This window comes from Pristiophorus japonicus, chromosome 15 (assembly GCF_044704955.1).
Source record: "Pristiophorus japonicus isolate sPriJap1 chromosome 15, sPriJap1.hap1, whole genome shotgun sequence".
NCBI lineage: Eukaryota > Metazoa > Chordata > Chondrichthyes > Pristiophoridae > Pristiophorus > Pristiophorus japonicus.
This window is the reverse complement of record NC_091991.1, coordinates 81,678,016-81,705,519: the sequence shown is the minus strand read 5'-3', so window position 1 is coordinate 81,705,519 and position 27,504 is coordinate 81,678,016. Positions and strand designations below refer to the sequence as shown.

The following is a 27,504-nucleotide window of genomic DNA, read 5'->3' as shown; positions in this document are numbered from 1 at the left end:
AGTAACTTTCAATGACATAGTAACTGGTAATGGCTGCCAGTCAACCTCTCTTGCCCAGAAAGTGAACAATTAAAAGTGTGAAGGTTCATTCCTTCAGGTTGTGAATTGTTTTAGGAGATTTAAAAAATGTCACATTTAAAATTTTACATTATTTTTCTTATTTCCTTTCTGTCTTTTTATTCTCTCTCACTTAATCCAATCTTTCTTTCCCTCTTTTTATTTCTCTCTCTGTACCTGATTTGACACTGAATTTGCCCACTCTAATTCACCTTCCTTCTCAGTCCCTCCTCTATTTATTTCTCAGTCCTTTAGTCTGATTGGTTGACCCCTGTTGGAAAAGTGCACACCTATTAACACTAGGTGATGACATTGTTGGAGTCATCAGTGAAGCCCTCTGAGGTGGAATAGCCAATGTTGCCATAAAGAACATAAGAACATAAGAATTAGGAACAGGAGTAGGCCATCTAGCCCCTCGAGCCTGCTCCGCCATTCAACAAGATCATGGCTGATCTGGCCGTGGACTCAGCTCCACCTACCTGCCCGCTCCCCGTAACCCTTAATTCCCTTATTGGTTAAAAATCTATCTATCTGTGATTTGAATACATTCAATGAGCTAGCCTCAACTGCTTCCTTGGGCAGAGAATTCCACAGATTCACAACCCTCAGAATTCCACAGATTCGCAACCTTCTCAGTGTTAAGGATAAACATTTGGGCAAGGTTTTGGAGGGCTGCGACAGTTGGTGTTTGCAGGAGAGAAGAAAAAGGGAAAATAGCCTTTTATAAAAACAGCCACAGGTTGAGTTCTGCTATTCTGATAATCGCTTGAGCAATTGTGCACTACAATTAAATCTATTGCACTTCACAGGCTCCCGGAAGGTAGCTAAGCACCAAACTATACCCCTTTGAGGACCTCCTGAGTATTTCTCCATCAAAATGCAAAAATTATTGTTTTAGAAGAGTGCTCTTTTCCTACAAAATTTGTGCTCTTCAGGGTGAGGGTTGTAAATGTTGAATAGATCACTTTCCATTACCCTTGTCAGCAGTAACCATAACATACAATTGCCATTCACATCAGCAAAATGTCTCTCAGCACTTTGCACGGGAATGTGAACACAGAGCAAGTAGTAATGAAGGGTCGTGACCTAAAATACCAATTATTGAGGCTTTTGAAGTTGAGCAGCATGGCCAGCAGGTGAAGAAGTTTATAGTATGGAACATGGCGATGGTGGATCGGAGGGAAGAGAGGATCATTGTAGACCAGAGTTGGATGAGCGGGCAGTACATGCTGGGCCATAGTGCAAGAGAAGATTGCAGAGGTAGGCTGGGGCGGATGAGGCCATGGAAGGTCTGAAGACTTTTGAATGATAAGGGAGTCAAGGGTTATGGAGAGCGGACAGAGAAGTGGAGTTGAGGCCAAGATCAGATCAGCCATGATCTTATTGAATGGCGGAGCAGGCTCAAGGGGCCAAATGGCCTACTCCGGCTCCTATTTCTTACGTTCTTATGTAAGAGTATGATGAAGCAAGGCACAGCACATTTAAGATGTCGACGAAAGCTCCCTCTTCTGTGTTCCATCAATGTGCCTGAGCCCTAACCTGAGAACCTTACTGTCTCAGTGTGACATCTTTTCACCTCTCATTCGAGACATTCCATGACCTCCCTGAGTGAGATTAGCAATTCTCTTCCAAATTAGAGGTGGTTTTATGCCGTGGCAACAGCACTGAGACTAGAACCATTCCTCTGAATGTGTGCAGATAGAATTATAAGTATTAAAAGACGCAGTCAGCACTAAAGTAGGCAACTCATTTATTAGAACTTATAGGAAGAAAAGAAAATATGTGACTAAAACCTTAAAGCCTTTGAAGTGAAAAACAATCTGGTTTGGTTAATTTGCTGGAGGAGTTGTCCTAATTTACAAAGGGAGGGGATTTACTGCTGCGCTGTACTTCATTTAACACAAGAGCTATTCAGCCAATTTCCTGAGGTTTAGGAGTGTGATGGAAGATTCTCTGATGGATGATGTTAATTATTTACAGGCATCTAAGTGAACAGCATTTTTTTTGTCCTAAATGCATTATGTTTCGCAATTAAAGCGAAGCCTGTATGTCATCTCTCGGAGCAGCTGTTGAGAAGCTGGGGGGCATGGAGTCATTGAAAAGAAATGTGTGGCTTTGTTTATAGACAAACAGAAAGTGACAATTTCTGCAACTGTGTGAAGTAATGTGCTTCAGGTCTGTTAGAAAACTGATGTTGCCTTTTTCAGGAAAAATATATTTGTATAAAGTTATCGCAGTCATATACCTGCCCTGGGACTATTTGATGCGACAGAATAGAAGGAGCTTTACTTGGTATCTTACCTGTGCTGTACCTAACCTACAGCGATTTGATGGGACAGTGTAGAGGGAGCTTTATTCTGTATCTATCCCATGCTGTACCTGCCCTAGAAGTATTTGATGGGACAGTGTAGCGGGAGCTTTACTTTGGATCTAACCCGTGCTGTACCTGCCCTGGGAGTGTTTGATGGGACAGTGTAGAGGGAGCTTTACTCTGTATCTAACCTGTGCTGACCCTGCCCTGGGAATGTTTGATGGGACAGTGTAGAGGAAATTTAACTCTACCTATCCCATGCTGTACCTGCCCTGGAATGTTTGATGGGACTGTGTAGATGGAACCTTACTGTGCATCTATTCTGTGCTGTACCTGCCCTGGGAGTGTTTGATGGGACAGTGGAGAGGAAGGTTTATTCTGTATCTATCCCGTGCTGTACCTGCCCTGGAATGTTTGATGGGACAGTGTAGAGGGAGCCTTATTCTGTATCTAGCCCATGCTGTAACTGCCCTGGGAGTGTTTGATGGGACAGTGTAGAGGGAGCTTTACTCTGTATCTATCCCGTGCTGTACCTGCCCTGGAATTTTTGATGGGACAGTGTAGAGGGAGCTTGGTGTGCTTGTGGACTGTGGCACAGTTTGTAGGAGGTGGGTTTAGCTTTGTGATTAGCTGGGTGATGGAGGGTTTGGGCACAGACTGGGGGTAACCAAGATCTTGTACAGAATTATGAGTAGTGAAACAACTCTGGTAACGGCAAACAAAATACAATTTTGCTGCTGATGTCCGACTCTTGTAAAAAGACACAAGGTTTTGGGGAACGGTTTAATTCCAGGCAACCATGAGCTTGTCTGCCATTTCCTGAAAGTTCTCTTTTCCCTTCAGTTCTTTCCGTTTGCATGCAATCCGAATCCTCAGGCCGGAGATCATGAAATGGTAAGACTCCTTCTAAATATGGCAGTGTTGGTCGAGCTGCCCATTTCCGCACGAGTGAACCTTTAGCAGGAATCGAACCATACGCAAAATAATTGGCATGTGTTTTAAAGTGTGAGGTGACAACTTTCTTCATACTTACGCTGTGTTTGTTTTTCCCCCCTCTTTATAATCCTGTCCTATTTACTCTCTCATTTGCTGATTATGGGGAATAAAGCAAAAATTCTGGACGAACGTAAGTTTATGTCCTGCGAGGTGTTTGGTGAAAGCTGCAACGTGTGTCCTTTTGGTTTTAAGTGTTGTACTTGTTTGCTGTTTTAGCGCCGTGCCGGCCTTTGCCGGGTGCTGCGTCCACTGCATGTACACCGGTTGGTCTTTGTTTTTGCTGTGATTGTGTAAACAGTGTGTTTCCAGCAATTTTACTGCTTGTGTTGTGGAATCGTGTTTAGACATCCATTGGGACTTGTTCAGCCAATCGCAGCTTGCCTCATCCGGCCCGAATCTAGCTAACGGCTCTAATGGCATTGGCGTGCAATGGGATGGTGAGCATTCGGCGTGACCACGTGGTTATTGGCACCGGCTGGATTGCCGCCTGTCCTGCCTTTTGAACCATACTGTCCATTCTTTGGCCACCTATCAGAGAAATGTCTAAATTATAAACCGATTTTGGAACAAAACCCCATTTTAGTCACTTAGCTCCTGCCTCTCAGGAGATTTCCACTGAGCTTTCGTCATTACCCTCAGACTCAAAGCCATGATCCCCACTCACTCTCCCATCCGTTGGCCATCTCCAGCCCAGTTTGGGGCTTGATAAAAGGTGGCCACCGCAGCTGCCTGAACAATTGAGCAGGCGTCCGAGGACACCCAGGTACGTGCAAGAAGCCCGAGAGACAAGGGGCTGAGCTAAAAGAACAAGCTAATGGAAAGAGGAACTCTCCTGATTTTGCTGCAGGTCTCCAGAACAGCACAGAATCTGCATGCAGCCTGAATGATTCTGCTTAGTGGTGTGGCACATTGGCATGGACAGTATTTTTTAAGTGGTTTTTTTTAACAATTATTGCTCCATTGATGTTTGAATGTCATTTCATTTATGGTTTTCTACTCTTTGCTTTCTAATCCAGTGCCGCAGCCCCCTACAATCACCCACCAGTCTCCAAAGGATTACATAATAGACCCCAGGGATAACATCCTAATCCAGTGTGAAGCGAAAGGGAAACCATCTCCCAGGTTTGTATTGGTTATCAGGCTCATGAAATATCTTAAAGAAGAGCAACAGATGTTCAGTCAGATTGAGGGGAATTAAGATTTGATGGGCTCACACAACATGTGTCACATTGTTCCTTAATGCCTCCAGAGTCTCTCCCTCCCTATCCCGACCTTCCTCGTCTTTTCTGTTTTGTCTGTGCAGTGTTCCTCTGAACTTTTCTCTCTTCTTGCTCCTAATCTTGTCCAATATACCTACCTCAATCACCCCCTTCAGAAACAGCTTAACTGGTCACCATTCAACCCATTTCTGGTTGGTGAGAGCAGAATGGCTGCCAAGTTCAGCCACGTGACTACCACTCCACCTCAGAGGAGGTCATTGGGCGTGATATGCTTTGAGATGTTCTGAGCGTTGTCAAGGTGCTGTATACAAATCAAAGAGGAGAAATTTGGTGGTGCCTCTGTTGTGGCGTTATTCCAGGCGGAGCGATACTTTTAGCGCCTTGAAAAAGTTTGCACCTCCCACCCAGAAATTCGTCAGAATCGGCCGAAGAGCTGACAGGGGCAGTAAATCAGCCATTGCACACCAGAGCTGGGGGGCAGGGTGGGGCGATAACAAAAGTTTGGTCGGTACATTTTGCAGACCCATTGCGCATGCGCCGAACTCCGAATCAGATCCCGGGAAAAGCCGAGTCTTAAAGGCAGGGCATAGTAACGCACCCATTAAAGTTTTCAAAATCACTTGTTTTCAACCTGTACTGTTCTGTCTGTCTGCCGCTACAAACTGGGAGGCTCACGCACCGAGCTGTGTGTAAACGTTGCACTGACTGACCTCTGAGAGAAGCGCTTCCTCATCCCATTAAGTAGGTACCAGTTAACGACTCTGCAAGCCTGTACCGACTGGTTTTCCAGACGGTGTTATTGGCGGGCGCTCAATGAGGTGCATGCACCGAATTTACCGACTGGGGCGCAAGCGTGGGCGTTGCACCAGGAACACGCCATGATCGGAGTGATCGTCAGCAGCCAGGCGCTACTGGTTTGTGCCCCTGGCGAGCCTACAATGAGTTTTTCATCGGGGCGCTAAACATTGCGCTCCCGGTCACTAAGTTCTAACGCTCGCATTCACATAGCTCTGGGCGCTAACTGATGCTATAGACAACTGAAAATCCATCCTCAAGTATTTAAGTTGAAAGCACCATCCTAAACATTGTTTGCCCTTGCTGCATTCTTAACCTGTTGAAATACTGGGCCCAAGTTTCGGGACGCGCCTAAAATGGCGCAGCCTGGGCCTGGACGCCCGTTTTGCGCGTCAGAAAGTGCGCCTAAAAAAAACTTCCAGATTCTCCGGCTCCCTGCAGGTCTTCTGCAGCCGGGCGCAGCGCAGCATGAGCTGTAGGTCCCTGCGCCGAAAACAGTGCCGGGACCTCTGCACATGCGCGCTATAGTGGGCACGCATGTGCAGTAGCTCCAGGCGCCCAAAACTGTGTGGGAGGGGCCCGAAGCACGCAGCCCCTAGCCCTGGCCGAATGGCCTCACTGGGGCTGTGTGAATAAGGCTCCTCCCACGCCTAGCTCCTGCTTCTTCCCGACCCGACTCGACTCCCGCTACCCCCCCCCCTCCCGCGACCCGACCTCCGCGACTCTCTCTCCCCCCTCTCTCTCCCCCCCCCCCCGCGGACTTCCGCGACCCCCCCCCCCCTCCCCGAGACCCGACGCCACCTACCTGTAAATCTAGCCCGAGGTCTTGGGCCTGGCCGTTCAGCCTCCTTCTCTCCCTCCCCCCCGCTCTCTCCCCCCCCCTCTCCCTCCCCCCTTCCCCCCTCTCTCCGTCCCCCCTCTCTCCGTCCCCCCTCTCTCCTTCCCTCCCTTCCCCCCCTCTTCTTCCCTCCCTCCTCTCTCCCTCCCTCCCTCCTCTCTCCCTCCCTCCCTCCTCTCTCCCTCCCTCCTCTCTCCCTCCCTCCTCTCTCCTTCCCTCCCTACATCCTCTTTCCTTCTCCCCCCCACTCTCCCCCCCCCAACTCTCCCCCCACTTCTCCCTTCTCCCCCTCCCCCTCCCCCCCCCTTCTCCCCCTCCTCTTGCTGTCAGAAACACAGACACTGACAGACAGAGAGTGAGAGACACACACACAGACAGACAGATAGAGACACTGACACAGACACACTGGGAGGACCATCCCAGCACGCTGTTGAAGGACTCCCGGTGCTGCAGTCGGTAAGTAGGAAATGTTGTATTTATTGATTTTTTAAACATTTTTATTTTTTATTAATTTTTTTTGATTGATTTATTGGTTGATTTATTGATGTATTTATCATTTATTATTGATGATGGCTCTTTATTTGTAAAACTGAAGTGTTTAATGTTTGTAAACTTCCCTTTAAACCCCCTCCCCCCCCATTCCCTACGTCTCATTTGTAACCTACGCCTGATTTTCTAAAGTGTAGACAAGGTTTTTTCGAACGTACAAAAATCTTCACTTACTCCATTCTAAGTTAGTTTGGAGTAAGTTTTCACTGCCAAAACTTTAAAAACAGGCGTAAGTGGCCAGATACGCCCCCTTTTGAAAAAAAAATTCTGTTCCAAAGTGAAACTGTTCTAACTGACTAGAACTGGAGCAAACTAAATGCCAAGAATTTGAATTTCTAAGATACTCCGTTCTACACCAGTTGCTCCAAAAAATCAGGAGCAACTGAGGCCGAAACTTGGGCCCAAAGACCCATCACATCGGCTCCCAGTGTAACTTGTCTTTGCTCAGGACGTCCAATCTATGGAACTCCTTACTCTCAGTCAAGCTAGGTATCACCTAATGGCCTTTTTCTGATTTATCCCATCTTACTGTTACTGTACCCTGAGTTATGGGTCATGGCCCTTACCTTGGTTTCTCATGTTTTCTTTAAAAAGCCTGGTTGACTAACTTTGCTTCAGTGCATCTTGCAGTACTCTTCATTGTGATACATGTGTGACCTGATTTTTTCGTTCTGCATTTCCTGCCCTACTTTTGCAATTGGTGCAGTTATTACTGGATATGTATGTTTTCCCCAAGGTAGTTGATGAGTGAATTCTGGTATTTGTCTAATTTATAACATAACCCAATATTGAATGTTGCCTCATCTTTGCATTGGGAGGGGTCAAAATATAAGAATTTTGGGATTTGCCTTTGGAAGTATTTTATTTATTTAACCCTTGGCGTTCCAATTTAAATTGTACCCAAGGTCATTTTTGCAAATTAAGGGTCATCTTTCTGTTAAATGTCTTTCTTCCAACCGTTCAATCTCGTGATACCTGTGTGGCTCCTCAGCCACCTTCATGTCGGTTCCTACCGTGTCACATCAGGATCAGGCCCCGGAGGTTATTTGTGTTGGTCAAGGGAGGAACATTAGCCAAGGCACCAGGACAACTCCGTGCTCCTCTTCAAATGTTGCTGAAGGTTTTTGTTTACCGCGCAGCCCAAAGACCACCCTTTCTCCCTCAGTACTGCACAAGTGACAGTTTAGATTTTGTGCTGAAGTCTTGGAGTGGGCCATGAACCCACAACCTCTGGCTCAGAGTGAGAGTGTTCCCAAGTCAGCCAAGATTGACATTAAAAATGCTGAAGTTTTAAAAAAAAATATGTGATGGCATGAAACTTTGTACCGCGTGGTTTGTACTGCAACTATATAGCGCCCTGGTGTGTCTACACCTGGAGTATTGTGTACAGTTTTGGTCTCCTCACCTAAGGAAGGATATACTTGCCATAGAGAGAGTGCAACGAAGGTTCACCAGACTGATTCCTGGGATGAGGGAATTGTCCTATGAGGAGAGATTGAGTGGATTAGGCCTATATTCTCTAGAGTTTAGAAGAATGAGAGGTGATTTCATTGAAACATACAAAATTCTTACAGGGCTTGACAGGGTAGATGCAGGGAGGATGTTTCCCCTGGCTGGGGAGTCTAGAACCAGGGGTCACAGTCTCAGAATACGGGGTCGGCCATTTATGAAATGAGGAGAAATTTCTTCACTCAGAAGGTGGTGAATCTTTGAAATTCTCTACCCCAGAGGGCTGTGGAGCCTCAGTCTTTGACTATAATCAAGACAGAGATTGATAGATTTTTGGATTATAGGGGAATCAAGGGATATGGGGATAGGGCAGGAAAGTGGAGTTGAGGTCGAAGATCAGCCATGATCTCATTGAAGGGCGGAGCAGGCTCAAGGGGCCGAGTGGCCAACTCCTGCTCCTATTTCTTATGTTCGTATGTGTGAATTACTTGTAAATCTGCTTTGCTAACTTTGCATTTTGATCACCTGTTTATTATTTCTTGGCTGCCTTCTGTAGATTTTCATGGACGCGCAATGGAACCCATTTTAACCTTGACAAAGACTCTCGAGTGACCATGAACCCAAACTCAGGGACCCTGCTGGTTGATATTGTGGGTGGCGGGAAGGCAGAAGCTTATGAGGGAGAGTATCAGTGTACGGCAAGAAACGATCGTGGCACAGCTGTGTCCAACAAAATTGTCATCCGCCAGTCCAGTGAGTAAATATGTTGTTTGCCCATTAATTCATCACGTTGTCAAATGTTTAAATTTGTCTCTGAGGGACAGAAAGGAGCAGATACCAAACTGAAGGTCACTGTATCCAACGGCAATAATTATAAAGCCACCATTTCAAAAACCTTTAGTGTTACTATAACCTTTTCACACCAATTGTCCTTTACCTTCTGTCAAGTCTAAAACTGGACAGAGGTTGGTACAGAGGGATCTTGGCTTAACTTTTAAGGTTTTCTTTACTGTTAATGAAAATTCATGGTCAAATTTAGTAACTGATGCCCACACAACATGAGGCACAGTCATTAGGAGGTAAAAAAAAATGGTTTCTTTCCAATACAAAAACATTTTTTGTTGTTTGAAAAAATTGGCTGGCTCAAAAACTAGGAGGAGCGACAACCCTTTCAAGTTGTGGATTGATGAGGGGAAACCATCCATGGAACGGTGTGTCTTTTTCATCGGGGAGGCCATTGCACACACAGGTAGTGTTGCCTGGAAAGACCTGTTGAAGCATGGGATGCAGTGGATTAGGCACTGACCTTTAACCTGCTAGACTGATGATGAGAATTTGCCTCATGGTGTGGTGGCATTAAGGTGGAGATTTCACACTCAAGTGATGCAATGATATTTTTGCTAGCTGAGAGATAATGATGTTGTAGAAATACACATGGAACGTGTTTATAAAGGGTGAGCTAAAGCTTGGAATGGTGGTGGCATTCCCTGCCAGTGGCACTTGTTGGTTGTAACACATGGTGTGCACTAGAATACAACACATAAGAGCGTACATTGCCACAGTATGGAACAGTAGCATACCGGTTATGTTACTGGACTATTAATCCAGAGAGCTGGAATAATGGAGACATGAGTTCAAATCCCACCACAGCAGTTGTGAAATTTAAATTCAGTTAGTTAAATAAATCTGTAATAAAAAGGCTCGTATCAGTAATGGTGACTGTAAAACTGCTGGATTATTGTAAAAAGCTATCTGGTTCATTAATGTTCTTTAGGGAAAGAAATCTGTTGTCCTTACCTGGTCTGGCCTATATGTGACTCCAGACCCACAGCAATGTGGCCGGCTCTTAACTGCCCTCTGAAATGGCCTAGCTAGCCACTCAGTTGTACCAAACCACTATGACGGACTGCTCACCACCACCTTCTCGTGGGTAATAACGCCCACAGCCCATGAACGAATTAAAATCTGAGCCAGGGTGTTCCTGGAAATGGAGTACGTGGTATCCGCTGGTACACTTGCGGCCTTCCGCAAGAGGCGGACACCAGAGGGACTGGAGTGCAACATCACCCCCCGGCAACCAAATTTTAATTTGATCCACTAATGTAAAAAGTTTAATTTGTTTAATTTGTCGGATTTAGTGCCCCTTTCAAAAGGGGGCACTTGATTTATTGTTTTACAAAATAGTTGAACGAATTAAAAAAAAACTCCACCATTGCTGTGGTGGCTGGCTGGAATGTGAAAGAGGATTATAGACAGGGCGTCACCACTGTAGCCCCAATACCAGGCCCTGCACTTGTGCCGAGCAAGACTCCACCCCACAGTGGAACCTGACATTCCTGCCTGATGGTTCTTGGTTTGGAGACTGATTAGGGAGAGGGGCAGAGATGTTTGTGGGCAGTTCTATTGGATATTATGGTTTGGGCCTTTGCTCAGTCCTTGCTTTCATATTCATGCTTGCATTGCAATTTTCCTAAGCAGATTGAGTTGCCTATAAATCAAAATCTGATTTGAAGGTTGTGGGTTCAAGCCCCACTCCAGAAACTTGAACACATAATCCATGCTGACACTATTGAGGGCTCGATGCACTACTGGAGGTGCCGTATTTTGGATGTGACATTATGCCGAGGCCCCACCTGCCTTCTGGGATTGACGAAAAAGATCCCACGGCATTATTTGAAGAAGAGCAAGGGAGTTATCCCCAGTTTCCAACATTTATCCCTCAATCAACATAACAAAAACAGATTATCTGGTCATGTAGGCTGTTTGTGGGAGCTTGCTGTGAACAAGTTGGCTGCCACATTTCCTACATTACAACAGTGACTACGCTTCGAACACAATTACGTCAATGGCCGTAATGCGCTTTGGGACGTCCTGAGGTCGTGAATGGTGCTATACAAATGCAAGTCCTCTCGTTTATGTTATACCTACTGGGAGTGCTTAATGCAGAAACTTTGCACCCAACATAGAGAAGTGTATCTTTCACCAGCTCTAACATCCCTCACCTTACTGGGCACAAAATTCACAGGAATAAGTAAGAGTAGATAACGTCAAGGTGGAGTTAACCGCTGCACAGACACAAGCCTCCTCGTGTGCTGAGGATTCTGCAATTCTCTGAAAAGAATAAGAGAAAGGAGGAGAGGCTACTGTACCTTGTGACAGATTGCCGCTGTAACTACCTGTATGTCTGTGCTATGAGGTGGTGCCCTTGCTGATGTGGAGCTCACGCCCGGAAATCTCGCGTTTTAGGATTTTCCCGGTGAGAAAAGCTGTGGCCACCGCTCCTGGTAACCATTCAGGGAGTAACATTGGTGGTAGCAGGGCAGGGGTCTGAGATCCTGAGCGTATCACACCTTTAACTGGTGGTAGCAGGGCAGGGGTCTGAGATCCTGAGCGTATCACACCTTTAACTGGCGGGAGCAGTCCAGGGGTCTGAGATCCTGAGCATATCACACCTTTAACTGGCGGGAGCTGTGGAGGGGTCTGAGATCCTGAGCGTACCACACCTTTAACTGACGGGAGCAGTCCAGGGGTCTGAGATCCTGAGCGTATCACACCTTTAACTGGCGGGAGCAGTCCAGGGGTCTGAGATCCTGAGCGTACCACACCTTTAACTGACGGGAGCAGTCCAGGGGTCTGAGATCCTGAGCGTATCACACCTTTAACTGACGGGAGCAGTCCAGGGGTCTGAGATCCTGAGCGTACCACACCTTTAACTGGCGGGAGCTGGGGAGGGGTCTGAGATCCTGAGCGTACCACATCTTTAACTGGCGGGAGCTGGGGAGGGGTCTGAGATCCTGAGCGTACCACACCTTTAACTGGCGGGAGCTGGGGAGGGGTCTGAGATCCTGAGCGTACCACACCTTTAACTGGCGGGAGCAGTCCAGAAGTTGATGAATTAATGAAATAGCAGACAGCAAATTCCAATGAAATTCTGCCAATTACAGAATGGCAGAATGAATTTCCAAGTGAGAATCAGCGCTTTGGAATCTTTTAAACACCCCGCTTCGTAGAGCCAGCATTGGGAGGTAGTAATTGAACAAATACTCCACCAACTCAGAGCTTTGTTTAATAATATACAGGGATTGTTCAAATTTCTTTTAACACAATTCTGCAAACTTCCATGAGTCATTGTTTTTATGTTAAACCGAGGCCCCGTCTGCCCTCTTGGGTAGATGTACAAGATCCCGTATTTCGAAGAAGAGCAGGAGAGTTATCCCCGATCTCCTGGCCAATATTTATCTCTCAACCAGCATCATTAAAACAGATTATCTGGTCATTATCACATTGCTGTGTGTGGGAGCTTGCTGCGCTCAAATTGGCTGCCGCGTTTCCCACATTACACCAGTGACTACACTCCAAAAGTACTTCATTGGCTGTGAATCGCTTTGGCACGTTCTGAGGTGCTATATAAATGCAGGTCTTTCTTTCTTTGATCTTGTCAGTGCATTTGTTCCACACAATGTTTAATACTATTTCTTTAATTATCTCATTTCTTTCTCTTTCTAACTAAAGACCTCTTTTTAATCATCAAATTCATCTTGCTGGAAGGTAACTGTGTGGCTGATGGTTGGTTAAAACCTTGCATGAGTTGGTTCCTTTGTTTCATTCCCTGTTATCTGTTTCCTTCGACGTACCTCGACCCCCAAGGCACCGACAATCACAGTTCTCGGCGCTGGGAAGGGCAGCAGCGGAGCTGAATGGGGAACACAAAATAATGTTTCCTTCGATGAATCCGTTTAACGTTTTCCCCGTGACAGCCTGGTACAAAAATGTCCTGTTCTGGTGCATTGTTTGCAAGGGGCGCGCGGGATCTGGTCCAATTCCTGAATTCTCAGTGTGAAAAATCACTGTTGGAATAAACAGTCTATAGTTGCTGGATCTCTAAGTGTCCACTGTTTGAAGGCCCAAAGTAGATTGGATGAGGGAAAGGGGCTGTGGGGCGGGATGGGGAGGAGGAAGTCCCTCTGTTTCAAATAGAAACCGCATTATTCACGCCATATTCTAAACTATTTTCTTTAAATACACAGTACTGCTCCCATTCCGGACCTGCCATGTTGCCCTTTCATTGGCCTTCGCTGGTGTTCCTGGAACAGGGCTGCCATTGTACCTGTTTGTCACAAGTTTCCAAGATTGGACTGACTCCATCCCCTCCTCTCATAAATACACTTTTTCCCACCCTGTCAGTACTGGGGGCCTTTCCTGGGGGATATAAGCCTTGAAGCTACTGTTTGAGGTAACAGTGGACAAATGCTAATTGTCCACAATTGTAACAGGGGCGTTAGCCTGCTTAACGTAAACAGGGAAACCCCTCTGCTATGGTGGGCAGAGGAACGATAATGCAATTGTGTTGTGCGTTTGTTTGCTGTGATCTCCCAAAGTCGTTTCTGGACGAATGCTGCCTCGCACTAAACGAGCAGCTCCCATGTAATCTGTGCCGGCTGCGCCAGCTTTGAGGAAAGGTTTACGGTGCTAAAAGCCTGATGTGTTCTGCCCCCGTTTCCAGGGTCCCCCATGTGGGCGAAAGAGAAGATCGACCCGATCGAGGTGTCTGAAGGGACTGCACTGGTCCTCAGCTGTGACCCTCCCTCTGGCCTGCCGCCGCCCATTGTCTTCTGGATGGACAACTGTAAGTACATCATTGGCGGTCCCTCGAACGAGGATGACTTGCTTCCACATGGGTTCACAGATGTTTCAATGAAGGAGCCGATGTTCCAGTCCTGAACTCCAATTGATTGCGTTAAAGATGCCTGTGCGTGGATTTTTTTTAACGTGTGGTGACCATTGCACATCAGCCACCACACGGGCTTGACAGAGCTAGGCCTTTATTCAGTGGCAAGGGATTAACCAAGACGACTGGAGACCTGCTCTGCTGCACGGACCTAGTGCGCACACAAATCACAGTGTGGGCTGGCCCGTGCTGCCCCTGGGCCCTCGGCTCTTCTGGGCCCCGTACCCTCATTCACCGCACCTCTGCCACGATCTCCCTCCGCACCTCTGCACCAAACATTCGGTGCACCTCCGCCACGATCTCTCGCCGCTGCTCCGCCACAAAAACACTCGCTGCACCTCCGCCACAATCCCCCACTGCCCCTCCTCCACAAAAACACTCACCGCACCTCCACCACGATCTCCCTCCGCACCAAACATTCGCCAACCTCCGCCATGATCACCCACCAAATCTCAGCCACGATCCCTCATCGCTCCTCCGCCCCGTTCACTCGTCGCAAGTCTGCCACGACCTTCCCGCTCTTCTGCTGTAGCAGGGCCCCGCCGATGTTCCTGCCCACGCTCCAAACGGCGACCTGGGTCCTGATGACGTCACCCAGTCTCCCACCTCGAAGCCATCGCACACTTCTGTCAGCTCGCACTGGACGCTGCAGTGGCCTGCTCCAGCTCTTTATACTTCCGACCTGCGGTGGTGTCCTCTCGCAGGTCGGGGTGGCCCATGATGTTCCAGGGCCCGGCGCTCCAGCTCTTTATACTCCCGACATACGGTGGTATCCTCTCGCAGGTCGGGGTGACCCAGCTTGCAGCTGAGTCGCAGCCTTCAGCGCCAGTGCTAATCCCGGCCGTGAAATCCTGTCGTATCCCAGCTTCTCAAATCCTTCTTCTTGTGTTTTTTTTCCTAGTGATGCAGAGATTTCCACAGAATGCACGGGTTTCACAGGGTCTGAATGGAGACCTGTATTTTGCCAATGTGCAGCCAGAGGACACCCGGGGCGACTATATCTGCTACGCCAGGTTCAATCATACTCAAACTATACAGCAGAAGCAGCCAATCTCTGTCAAGGTGATGACACGTGAGTATTGCTTGGTCCCTTAGACCGTGCGCGTTTGGTATCACAAATACCGGTGCCAAGAGCAACGATGAGATCCCCTTATGGCCGAACGCGTAGATGCTCCACAGAGGCACACAACCGAAAGGCCCCAGATTCCACCCTCGATTACCGTGTTCATTTCTATGATCTTACCCCAGCGTGCTGCTGGGAAGTGCAGGTGCCTGCCCTTGCTCTCTAGTCCCCTCTGCTGGGAAGTACAGGTGTGTACATGTGACGCGGGTGGGGATGTGGGGGGGGTGCGGGGTGAGGACAGGAGGACACCTCAGCTGAAACCTTCTCCAATGGCCTGCTCACACTCGCCATGGAGGCTCACACGTGGGCGTTGATCACTTGGGCGAGGTGAGCTGTGGAATTGTACCCCAAGTAAGAATCAATACCGTTAGAAGGCAAAAGGAAACAATTAGGGGAGAAAGGGGAACGGTTAATAGAATCAGAGACTGGTTAGCGCACAGAGGCCATTTGGCCCGTTGAGCCCGTGCTGGCTCTCTGCAAGAGCACCTCAGCCAGTCCCACTCCCCTGTCCTTTCCCCATGGCCCTGCAATTTTTTTTCCTTCAGGTATTAATCCAACTCCCTTTTGAAAGCCATGATTGAGTCTGCCTCCACTACCCTTTCAGGCAGTGCATTCCAGATCCTAACTACTCGCTGTGTAAAAAACGTTTCTCTCATGTCACCTTTGGTTCTTTTGCCAATCACCTTAAATCTGTGTCCTCTGGCTCTCAACCCTTCTGCCAATGGGAACAGTTTCTCTCTATCTACTCTGTCTAGACCCCTCATGATTTTGAACACCTCGATCAAACCTTCTCTGCTCTAAGAACAGCCCCAGCTTCTCCAGCCTATCCACGTCACTGAAGTCCCTCATCCCTGGAGTCATTCTTGTAAATCTTTTCTGCACCCTCTCTAAGGCCTTCACATCCTTCCTAAAGTGCGGTGCCCAGAATTGGACACAATATTCCAGTTGAGGCCGAACCAGTGTTTTATACAAGTTCATCATAATTTCCTTACTTTTTGTACACTGTGCCTCTATTTATGAAGCCCAGGATCCCGTAAGCCTTTTTAACCACTTTCTCAACCTGCCCTGCCACCTTCAACGATTTGTGCACATATACCCCCGGGTCTCTCTGTTCCTGCACCTCTTTAGTATTGTGCCCTTTAGTTTATATTTCCTCTCCTTATTTTTTCTACCAAAATGTATCACTTCACTTTTCTGCATTAAATGCCACGTGTCCGCCCATTCACCTGTCTCTGTCCTCTTGAAGTTTATCACTATCCTCCTCACTATTCATTATACTTCCAAGTTTTGTGTCATCTGCAAATTTTGAAATTGTGCCCCGTACACCCAAGTCATTAATATATATCAGGAAAAGCAGTGGTCCCAGTACTGAGAATAATTGGGAATGGACTTGGAGATGCCGGTAAATGTCAGAAGCCAACAAAACGCGACTGAGGAAGATTGGCAACTACTATATACTCAGTCAGGGCGAAGTGTTTCTGGAATTCTGTATTCCAGCTAATACACGATCAGCGGGTGAGGCATGCAGCTTTCCAGACCCACCCGGGAACATCCCAGATCCTCAGTGTCGACTCCCAACTCCCGGCCTGGCAGGCAAACACCCCAAGTGCAGCCGGGAGCTTTCCCTGCAATTCCAGGAATCAGGAGCTTGTGCAAATAGTCCGGGATCCTTGCTGAGAATTGTCAGGTAGGCACTCTGCAGGGTGCAGTGTCGCTGGGGCGAGTGGCCTGGTCCAGCCCCTCGGGAATCGCATGGTTTCCTATCCTTGCCGCATGGATGTTCCTGGACGCTGTTAAAATGCCGATCGCCACTCATCGGCTCCTCCTCATAACAGTGGAGCCCGTGGGTGAAGCAACCCAGGAGTCTGAGTGGCAAGAAGCAGAGGTAGAGGGAGAGCTTAGCATCTGCACACTCATCCTACAAACACAGCAGGTCCTGCACTGATACCAGGCCAGTTGGACACTCTGACTGTCCCTATCATTATCAGTGGCTTTTACTGAAACAAATGTTGTGTCCCTCGTATCATTGATATGAACCAATGGATGTAGAATGCATTGCTAGGGCACACCGCACATAATGTGCTGTGCAAGTGCTGTATTGGTGTATTTGTTCTTGTGATTTATTGCACCATTACGTCTGTAGTAGTTACAGGAATATCTCACAGTTCTTCCCGAAAATTCTCTCAGATATGGAGTTTTTTTTGGCGCAGTGCGATTTCTCTGCGTAACACTTGCAAATTGGTCAGTCACTGGGCAGAACTTTCCTCCCAAAGCAAAACTGTGTGCAGTGATCAATTTGAAAAGCAGCTCAAGATGGATGCAAGCGTTTAAACCCTAGCCTTTCACTTCTCGGGGCAGAGTTCAAATCTAGACCAGGCCGATGGAGTGAAACTTGACTCCGTCTCTTAGCTCATCCGCTGCTGAAACCTGCATCCATACTTCTGTTAGCTTTAGACTCTCCTGGTCGACCTCCCCTCTTCCACATCTGTAAACTTGAGCTCATCCATGACTCTGCTGTCCATATCCTAGCTCGCACCAAATCCCGTTCACCCATCACCCTTGTGTTCGCTGACCTATGTTGGCTCCCGGTTAAGCAACGCCTCGATTTTAAAATTCTCATCCTTGTGTGCAAATCTCTCCATGGCCTCGCCCCTTCCTATCTCTGTAACCTCCTCCAGCCCAACAACCCTCCAAGATCTCTGCCCTGCTCCAATTCTGGCCCCTTCTTTCCTCCCTAAACCTTTCCGTCCTTTTACTTCTCTCTCTCCTCCATTAAGTCGCTTTGACCTCAATCGAGTTCTTATTGGGCATTTGCCCACAGCACAAAAAGTGCACCTAATTTGGCACAACTTTGCCCTCACTCTAGGAACTGGCTGCTCTGGGAAGTGTCACACGAGTACAGTAAGGGGATACTCTTCTTGGGGTTGAGGGATATTGTTGGGGCAGAGTGGACGGAGCTCTGCTCCGCAGGCTATACAGAACTAGGGACTTCCATTCCACCACTCCTGACTAGATTTGAACCAAGGCCCCAGGTGTCGAGCCTAATTCCCTGGCCTCGATAATTTTGGAGCACATAGTTTTAGATAATATATTCAACAGCCCTTGAAATGACCCAGTAGAATACTCATCATAGGCGATCCCTCGAACGAGGATGACTTGCCTCCACATGAGTTCACAGATGTTTCAATGAAGGAGCCGATGTTCCAGTCCTGAACTCCAATTGAGGGGGTGGAAGATGTCTGTGCGTGGATTTTTTTAACGTGTGGTGACCGTTGCACATCAGCCACCACACGGGCTTGACTGAGCTCGGTCTTGGTCCAGTGGCAAGGGTTAACCAGGACGACTGGAGACCTGTTCTGCTTCAGAATACTAGTGGCACCAGTGTAGGATACTAGTGTAGGAACGAGTGGCGTGCTTGTTTGTTATCTCTATCTCCTGTGGAGTGGCAACCTGTTTAAATAAACGCCTTCAGGAAAATAGTGGAGAGAGAGGTTTGGGAGCAATGCATTTATTTGTATCATTTCTCTTCCGTTAAAGTCCAGGCCTGAGTTTCCTGTTAAGTTCCTGGATTTGACTGGGTCACTTTCAGTTGATAGATGTGGGTCCTCTGCGTGTGCTCTGTGTCGCATTTGAGGTGCTGCAATGCTCTTCATCAAAAGGAAAGAGGAATACTTGTTGGTTAAACATGCCCCCAATAAACAGAAAGTTCCTCTGAAACTTGAACACGGGACACCCGAGCCTCCGATTGGAAAGTCATGCAGATCCAGTTGTTAGATTATTGCACTGAGCTGAAAAACCACCCCAAAAAATCCAGCCCTCCTTGTTTAACTGTCAGAATCATTGCAAAATCACATTTTTGAATAGCTCCCATTTGCTGGTCTGAGCGACCGTGAATTGCAGCACAGCGATAGACCGTGCTCTGAGTTCTTTCAGCACCCTACCTGGGGCTAAAAGGGTTACATTCTGGGGACAGGTTGCATAGGCTAGCCTTGTATTGCCTTGAGTGCAGACGATTAAGGGGTGATCTAATCGAGGTGTTTAAACTAAGGCAATGAAGGAAATGATGGGGTCGACGGAGAGAAACTGTTTCCTCTGGTGGGGGGAGTCCAGAATTAGAGCTAGTCCATTCAGAGGTGATGTCAGAATGCACTTCTTCACACAGAGGGGACTGGAAATCTGCAACGCTCACTCTCAAAAGGTTGTTGAGACTGGGGGTCAGTTGAAAATTTCAAAACCGAGAGGGATAGATTTTTGTTCGGCAAAGGTATTAAGGCTGGTCGACGGAGTTAAGGTACAGATCAGCTATGGTCGAATTGAATGGTCCCATTCCTGCTTCTATATTCCTATGAACCGTCTTAAATTTGGATTACCATTCAATTTCCTTCGACTGTGTCAAACCCTTCCCCGGCAGCTCTTCCTTGCACTCGCCCGATTCTCCTCCGCATGCTTATATTCTTCTGTTTGTTTCAGTGGACGCAATGAATGAGACTCGCGCAGTGTACCCGAATGGCACTGAACTCTACGGTGGTGAGTTATGGTGCCGCCTCGTGTTCATGTTTTAACACCAGTAGACTTTGTCATCTGACTGTAACCATTTCCACCTCACTGATCCCAACCGAGGGTCCCTGGCTCTTACTAAAACTAATAACCCTCATACCTTGTACTGTACAGCGTGCGCGTAATTTGACGATGATCCAGGCGATAGGATCAATCCGGTGCTTGTTGTTGAGCTAACACGGTAACACCTGTTCGCTGTAAGTGTCGCGCCCCTCCCCACACTAACACAGACCCTCTAACTTCAATGCGGTTTGCCCGCGCGGTGTGTGCTGCTTATTCAGGAGGTTCGGCGCTGCTGCCGAGCGCCCGCGCTCAGACAGACGGGGGCCGGGTCAGCAAACAAAATCGGGGACAACCCCCACCCCCCCCATTCCTGACCGCTGACCGGCGCTGCTCCAGAAATGTACTCATGAGGGTCGGGGATCAGACTCGGCGGTGATGGCTTCTGCAGCCAAATAGCTTGTTATTCGGGGCATGTTCTGGGCATGTGTCATGTGGCCAAGATACCGGCGGGACTGCCAGCACTTGTGCCAATGAAGGAAGTCCGCACCTTGGGGAGAGGAAAGGGGAGCACCTTGGGGAGAGGAACGGGAGCATCTTGGGGAGAGGAAAGGGGAGCACCTTGGGGAGAGGAACAGGAGCACCTTGGGGAGAAGGAACGGGAGCACCTTGGGGAGAGGAAAGGGGAGCACCTTGGGGAGAGGAACGGGAGCACCTTGGGGAGAGGAAAGGGGAGCACCTTGGGGAGAGGAATGGGAGCACCTTGGGGAGAGGAACGGGGAGCACCTTGGGGAGAGGAAAGGGGAGCACCTTGAGGAGAGGAAAGGGGAGCACCTTGGGGAGAGGAACGGGAGCACCTTGGGGAGAGGAACGGGAGCACCTTGGGGAGAGGAACGGGGAGCACCTTGGGGAGAGGAACGGGAGCACCTTGGGGAGAGGAACGGAGCACCTTGGGGAGAGGAACGGGAGCACCTTGGGGAGAGGAACGGGAGCACCTTGGGGGGGAAACAGCAAACCTTTCCCTGCCTTTTATAAATATTAATATGAAATCTACGTACATAATATAATACATTGTATGTACAAAATCAGCATCCACATTAAATATTACAAAGGGAATGTGGTCATGTCTAACGGTATCGCAGGTAAGAATGCAGCCATATGTCTTGCAATGTCATTAGTGGCCAAGTTTTTCAAAGCTCCCATCGGTCGCTTGATTTCAGAATGAACAACGTTGCTGAATGGTTTTAAGTTCACGTCGTATTTTGGGACCGTGCTCACAGGCCCTGGGCCCCACAAGGCCCATTATTTTCCTAAATCGCATGATGGGTATATATAGATTTTAATATTAAGACTGATTAAAGGCAGGGAAACGTTTGCACCTTTTTCCCACACAGTGTTCACCCTTCCTCTCTGGAATGTGTCTTTCCGATCTTGCACTCCCGGTGGGGGGCATCATGAAGGGGGCGGGGTGGGGGGGTACGTGCTTGAAAGGAACTCTGGTCAAAGCAGCAGCACTCCTGTCCCCAACACGTACTCACAGGACCGAGTGGATTCGAGTTCAAAAGGTAGAACGGTGGGCGAGGGAACCGTTTCTACCCGATCATAAATAGCCTACAGCGTAAGGAACTGTCACTTCCTGCCTGATCTGGCGTGTTTCGAAATTCTAATTATTCCCATGTTGATGCCAAATATGTTCAGAAAATGCTCAGGCAGCATCTGTGCAGAGTGAAGCAGAGTTAACGTTTCAGGCCGGTGATCTTCCATCGGTACGATGATGCCGATAGTTTGAGAGCCAACTTTCAGCTGTATCTTTACCGTGTTGTGGGAAGTGTGAGCGATGTTGCCGCGGGTTTGGGGAGGTGGCTCTCCCAGCCCAAAGCCTTGTTCCCGGCGGACTCACATCGGCGAATCGGGGATGCCCGGACAGCCCGGGTTTCTGGGCTTAGATTGAGGCATTGTGGGGGGGGGGGGGGAACGCTGTGAATTGGGCGTGCCGATCTCCGATCCGTGTCGCTCTCCGATCCGTGCCAATCTCCGATCCGTGTCGCTCTCCGATCCGTGTCGCTCTCCGATCCGTGTCGCTCTCCGATCCGTGTCGATCTCCGATCCGTGCCGATCTCCGATCCGTGTCGATCTCCGATCCGTGTCGCTCTCCGATCCATGTCGCTCTCCGATCCGTGCCGATCTCCGATCCGTGTCGATCTCCGATCCGTGTCGATCTCCGATCCATGCCGATCTCCGATCCGTGCCGATCTCCGATCCGTGCCGATCTCCGATCCATGCCGCTCTCCGATCCATGCCGCTCTCCGATCCATGCCGCTCTCCGATCCATGCCGCTCTCCGATCCATGCCGCTCTCTGCACCCGGTTCTCCGATCCACCCCCCAGGTGCCCGTGGCTTTGCTCCAGGAAAGGTCACGCTGAGACTCTGAGGCCAAACGCAAGTTATTCCCCTTTCTCAATGAGCGCACGTCAAGCATACCAGAAGGTAAGATACAATCTAAAAGGACTCGGGTTGCATTAGTCTGACTGTGGCTTGCCATGCCCATCGCACCGTCTCCGATTGCTTGTCTCTTTGCCCAGAAACTGGATTAAAAATCTTTCACCTCAGCGGAAAGAAGTGAAAATAATATTTCTGCCATCTCTAGTTAAAATGGACTTTAAAGCCAGTGGGCAGGATTGCTGTGGGAAGGAAGGACAGTTACTGCGGGGATGTGAGTGTGTGCTGATGATTTTGCTCAGGGCAGTCAAATCAGAAAAGAAAAAGTGCTGGATAGGGAAAACAGCAAAAGGCAGACACCTTCCTGCACTGCCTCCAGTCCCACCTGCTCTATTGTGAGGCTACATTTGGCAGCTTAACTATTAGGTAATTACATAATGTAAAATCAGCCATGATCTTATTGAATGGCAGAGCAGGCTCAAGGGGCCAGGTGGCCGACTCCTGCTCCTATTTCTTATGTTCTTATGAACCTCTGCTTGTGTATATGATGCTGTTTACTAGACATTGAAACCTAACACCCCTTGAAACGTACGCCCTATGCCTGAAAAAAATAAGGCTTTTAAAAAATGTACAAAAGCAAAGTATTGCGGGTGTAGGAATTCTGAAATAAAAACAGAAAATGCTGGAAAATACACAATGGGTCAGGCAGCATCTGTGGAGAGAGAAACCGAGTTAACGTTTCAGGCTGGTGACTTTTCACTAGTTCTAACGAAGGGTCATCGACCCGAAACATTAACCCTGTTTCTCTCTCCACAGATGCTGCCTGACCTGCTGAGTATTTCCAGCATTTTCTGCTTTCATTTAAAAACATTATTTTGACGACCAAGTGGATAAACTACAGATCCTGGCCTCCTCCAATCAGGGTGCAGCGTGGGACACCACAAAGCTTTTGTTAAGAATGTGCTTAGCATGACCAGGATGTATTTGGTGGGTTTTAGGCCATTGAGAACAGCGATAGGTTTCCTCAGACCGTGTGTTGCCTCTGCACCTGAATCAGGGACCACACTTTGAATTGAGGTCCTGTCAAGCCGTTCTTTTTGACAGTTTTTCAGTAAATATGCATGCAGTGTTTTTTTTCATATATTCCAAATGTGTTCGAATCTTACAGCACAGAAGGAGGCTATTCAGCCCATCGTGCCTGTGCTGGCTCCTTGCAAGAGCGATCCGATTAGTCCCACTACCCTGCACCTTCCCCACAGCAGTGTAAATGTTTCCTTTTCAAGTATTTATCCAATTCCCTTTCAAACTGCAAGCCTTGGCATCACAGTGATATAAACCGGCTGGAGTTTGTCGAAAGCTGAGGGGCCGAAATTGATGGCCTTACCGCCCACTGCCGCTGACATTCCTCTGCTCGAACCGCCCAGTGCCACTTGCGTCGTGGCCTGGAATGGGCAGGAGGGGACAGCCGCCGGGAAGCGCCCACCAAGTTCAGCGGACAGCCGACGTGCGTAAGTACGCTCTCGCCCGCCGAGATGCCAGATTGGTGCGGGCGGGAGTCGGCGGTGGACTGCGGAGTACAGGCTGCTCTGTCCTCAATGCTAAGTGTGAAGATCCTGTAAAAAGGCTAAGTGAAGTTTATTTAAATGATTTATTTTCAGGTACTTGATAGGGTCACCTGGAGGTCGTCAGGTTTTTTTGTTCTTGTTTTTGGTGATTTTTATTTTTAGTCCTTCGACCCTCAGTGGGCCCGACTCCATCCTCGGCGGCACTTGGGCGGCAAGCGCCTCTGCCGCTGAGAATGAGAGCTCCCGCCCGATTGACGGCGTACGTCGCTACTTCGCCGCCCGCCGACCTTCGAGGGACTTAGGTGATGAAAACCCCGCCCAAAGAGCCATCAGGGCCATCGGCGGCCACTGCAGTTCTTTAGGCGGCACTTGGGTGGGCGGGGCCTTCGGCAAATTCGGCCCCTTAGAATACTGAGGCTGGGAGGGAAGATTTAAAAAAATCATGCTCAGGAATTTTGATCTTTAGTTAAAGGGTTTTTACCTGGGACATCTGGAGCCTACGAATAACTTGAGGAGTAAGTAAAGTTAATCACAAGCAAACTGACATTGTCAAAGCATCCAAGCTGAATCAAATTGATTTTTATTCTCTAATTAAACTATTCCCAACCCACAATTCAGACTTTTGAAACAGTTTGGGAGTACATACCAGGGTAGGGAAGAAAAAATACAACTGTTCAAAAAAAAAAATCAAATTGACTTGGCACAGGAAATTAAAAACCTTGATCGCTTTTGTGACCACAATAAAAACCAGTAATATAACAGTAACGCGTCGAGGATTGCCAACTCTGCTTGCTCATATTCCGTGAGGCTTTGTCACGTGACCTCCAACTGCCCTGCCCCCACCCTCCCGCCATTGGTCGCCCAACGCATCCATCCTCGCGGTGCACCACCTTCCCAGCCAATCGCAAAGCGAATATACTCTTCGTCACCCGATTGGATGGTTCTTGACTTTTTATAACTAGTAAACAAAAGTGTTCAAAGAAAGTGGGAAAATAACGCGCAATTTATTTAATGCCCCCCGATGATATTTCTCCCTGGTTCCTTGCAGCCAGTGTCATACGAACAGAATAATTAGGAGCAGGAGTAGGCCATTCGGCCCCTCGAGCCTGCTCCGCCATTCATGGCTGATCTTCAACCTCAACTCTACCTTCCTGCACTATCCCCATATCCCTCGATTCCCTTAATATCCAAAAATCTATCAATCTCTGTCTTAAATTTACTCAAAGACTGAGCCTCCACAGTCCTCTGCGGTAGAGAATTCCAAAGATTCACCACCCTCTGAGTGAAGAAGTTTCTCCTCATCTCAGTCCCAGGAGATTAATCTTCAATTCCAGGAGATTCTAGGGCAACCCTGGAGGGTTGGCAGCCCTAAACGCATCTCGTTCTTCATGTTTGTCCTCCGTCTCTAATTATTACTAATACTGTAGTTTAGTGCTTTCTGAAGCAGTTTCCGGATCAGTCTGTCTGCAGTTAACCTGATTTCCGCCCTTAAGTGCCCATCATTAGCTGTGCAATTTGGTTCTATTGATCACGTCAACGGTTTGTATTCTTACAGACAGCCCAGCCGAAGAGAGGAAGCCCATCATTATGAGCCCCAAAGGAGTGAGAAGCAGTAAGACGGCGCTGAGAGGACAAATCTTGTACTTGGAGTGTATCGCCGAAGGCCTGTAAGTTGACCTACCCTTTCTCGGGTCATTTGTTCTCCGTATTTAAACTGCACCCCCCGTAAACTGCCCCCCCCCCCGCCGTAAACTGCCCCCGGAAACTGCCCCCGGAAACTGCACCCCCCGGTAAACAGCCCCGGAAACTGGACCCCCCGTAAACTGCCCCCCCGTATACTGCCCCCATAAACTGCCCCCCCGTAAACTTCCCCCCATAAACTGCCCCCCCCGTAAACTTCCCCCTTCCCCATAAACTGCCCCCCCATATACTGCCCCCATAAACTGCCCCCCCCGTAAACTTCTCCCTCCCCGTAAACTACCCCCGTAAACTGCCCCCCCCGTAAACTACCCCCGTAAACTGCCCCCCCCGTAAACTACCCCCGTAAACTGCCCCCCCCCGTAAACTACCCTCGTAAACTGCCCCCCCCGTAAACTGCCCCCACCCGTAAACTACCCCCGTAAACTGCCCCCCCCATAAACTACCCTCGTAAACTGCCCCCCCCCCCCGTAAACTACCTCCGTAAACTGCCCCCCCCCGGAAACTACCCCCGTAAACTGCTCCCCCCGTAAACTACCCCCGTAAACTGCCCCCCCCGTAAACTACCCCCGTAAACTACCCCCGTAAACTACCCCCGTAAACTGCCCCCCCCCGTAAACTACCCCCGTAAACTGCCCCCCCGTAAACTACCCTCGTAAACTGCCCCCCCCGTAAACTACCCCGTAAACTGCCCCCCCCGTAAACTACCCCCGTAAACTGCCCCCCCCCGTAAACTACCTCCGTAAACTGCCCCCCCCGTAAACTACCCCCGTAAACTACCCCCGTAAACTACCCCCTCCCCCGTAAACTACCCCCGTAAACTTCCCCCTCCCCCGTAAACTACCCCCGTAAACTGCCCCCCTCTGTAAACTACCCCCGTAAACTTCCCCCTCCACCGTAAACTACCCCCTGTAAACTATCCCCGTAAACTTCCCCCTCCCCCGTAAACTACCCCCTGTAAACTGCCCCCCTGTAAACTACCCCCGTAAACTTCCCCCTCCCCCGTAAACTACCCCCTGTAAACTGCCCCCCGTAAACTACCCCCGTAAACTACCCCCCGCAAACTCCCCCGTAAACTACCCCCCCGTAAACTACCCCCCGTAAACTACCCCCCCGTAAACTACCCCCGTAAACTGCTCCCCCCGTAAACTACCCCCGTAAACTACCCCCGTAAACTGCTCCCCCCGTAAACTACCCCCGTAAACTACCCCCGTAAACTACCCCCGTAAACTGCCCCCCCTGTAAACTACCCCCGTAAACTGCCCCCCCCCGTAAACTACCCCCGTAAACTGCCCCCCCGAAAACTACCCTCGTAAACTGCCCCCCCCGTAAACTACCCCGTAAACTGCCCCCCCCCGTAAACTACCCTCGTAAACTGCCCCCCCCGTAAACTACCCCCGTAAACTGCCCCCCCCCGTAAACTACCCCCGTAAACTGCCCCCCCCCGTAAACTACCCCCGTAAACTGCCCCCTCCCCCGTAAACTACCCCCGTAAACTTCCCCCTCCCCCGTAAACTACCCCCGTAAACTGCCGCCCTCTGTAAACTACCCCCGTAAACACTGCCCCCCCCCCGTAAACTACCCCCGTAAACTGCCCCCCCCGTAAACTACCCCCGTAAACTTCCCCCTCCACCGTAAACTACCCCCTGTAAACTATCCCCGTAAACTTCCCCCTCCCCCGTAAACTACCCCCTGTAAACTGCCCCCCTGTAAACTACCCCCGTAAACTTCCCCCTCCCCCGTAAACTACCCCCTGTAAACTGCCCCCCGCAAACTCCCCCGTAAACTACCCCCCAGTAAACTACCCCCCATAAACTGCCCCCCGTAACCCCCGTAAACTGCCCCCCGTAAACTACCCCCGTAAACTACCCCCTGTAAACTACCCCCCCGTAAACTACCCCCTGTAAACTGCCCCCATAAACAGCCCGCCGTTAACTCCCCCCCCCCCCCCGTAAATTCTCTCCCCCCCCCCGTAAACTACCCCCCGTAAACTACCACCCCCCGTAAACTGTACCCCCCATAAATTGTCCCCCCCCCTGTAAACTGTCCTCCCCCGTAAACTGCCCCCTGTAAACTGCCCACCCCTGTAAACTGCCTGCCCCTGTAAACTACCCCCCATAAACTGCCCCCGTAACGTACCCCCCGTAAACTGAATCCCGTAAATTGTCCCCCCGTAAAC

The 27,504-nt window shown here is 49.1% G+C and overlaps 1 protein-coding gene across 13 annotated transcripts in view; it reads left to right on the top strand.

The window, feature by feature from the left end:
- Window positions 1-27,504, top strand: part of nrcama (neuronal cell adhesion molecule a) — a 403,020-nt gene that overhangs the window by 261,769 nt on the left and 113,747 nt on the right. For 11 of the 13 annotated variants that reach the window (XM_070900653.1, XM_070900651.1, XM_070900652.1 and 8 more), the window contains 7 exons: window positions 3,477-3,494; window positions 4,381-4,486; window positions 8,772-8,968; window positions 13,719-13,841; window positions 14,845-15,015; window positions 19,537-19,593; window positions 25,183-25,294. In XM_070900653.1, coding sequence (XP_070756754.1) covers window positions 3,477-3,494; window positions 4,381-4,486; window positions 8,772-8,968; window positions 13,719-13,841; window positions 14,845-15,015; window positions 19,537-19,593; window positions 25,183-25,294 — 784 coding nt within the window. The remainder of the gene's footprint in view (window positions 1-3,476; window positions 3,495-4,380; window positions 4,487-8,771; window positions 8,969-13,718; window positions 13,842-14,844; window positions 15,016-19,536; window positions 19,594-25,182; window positions 25,295-27,504) is intronic. The other 2 variants (XM_070900654.1, XM_070900650.1) reach the window with 1 other exon arrangement.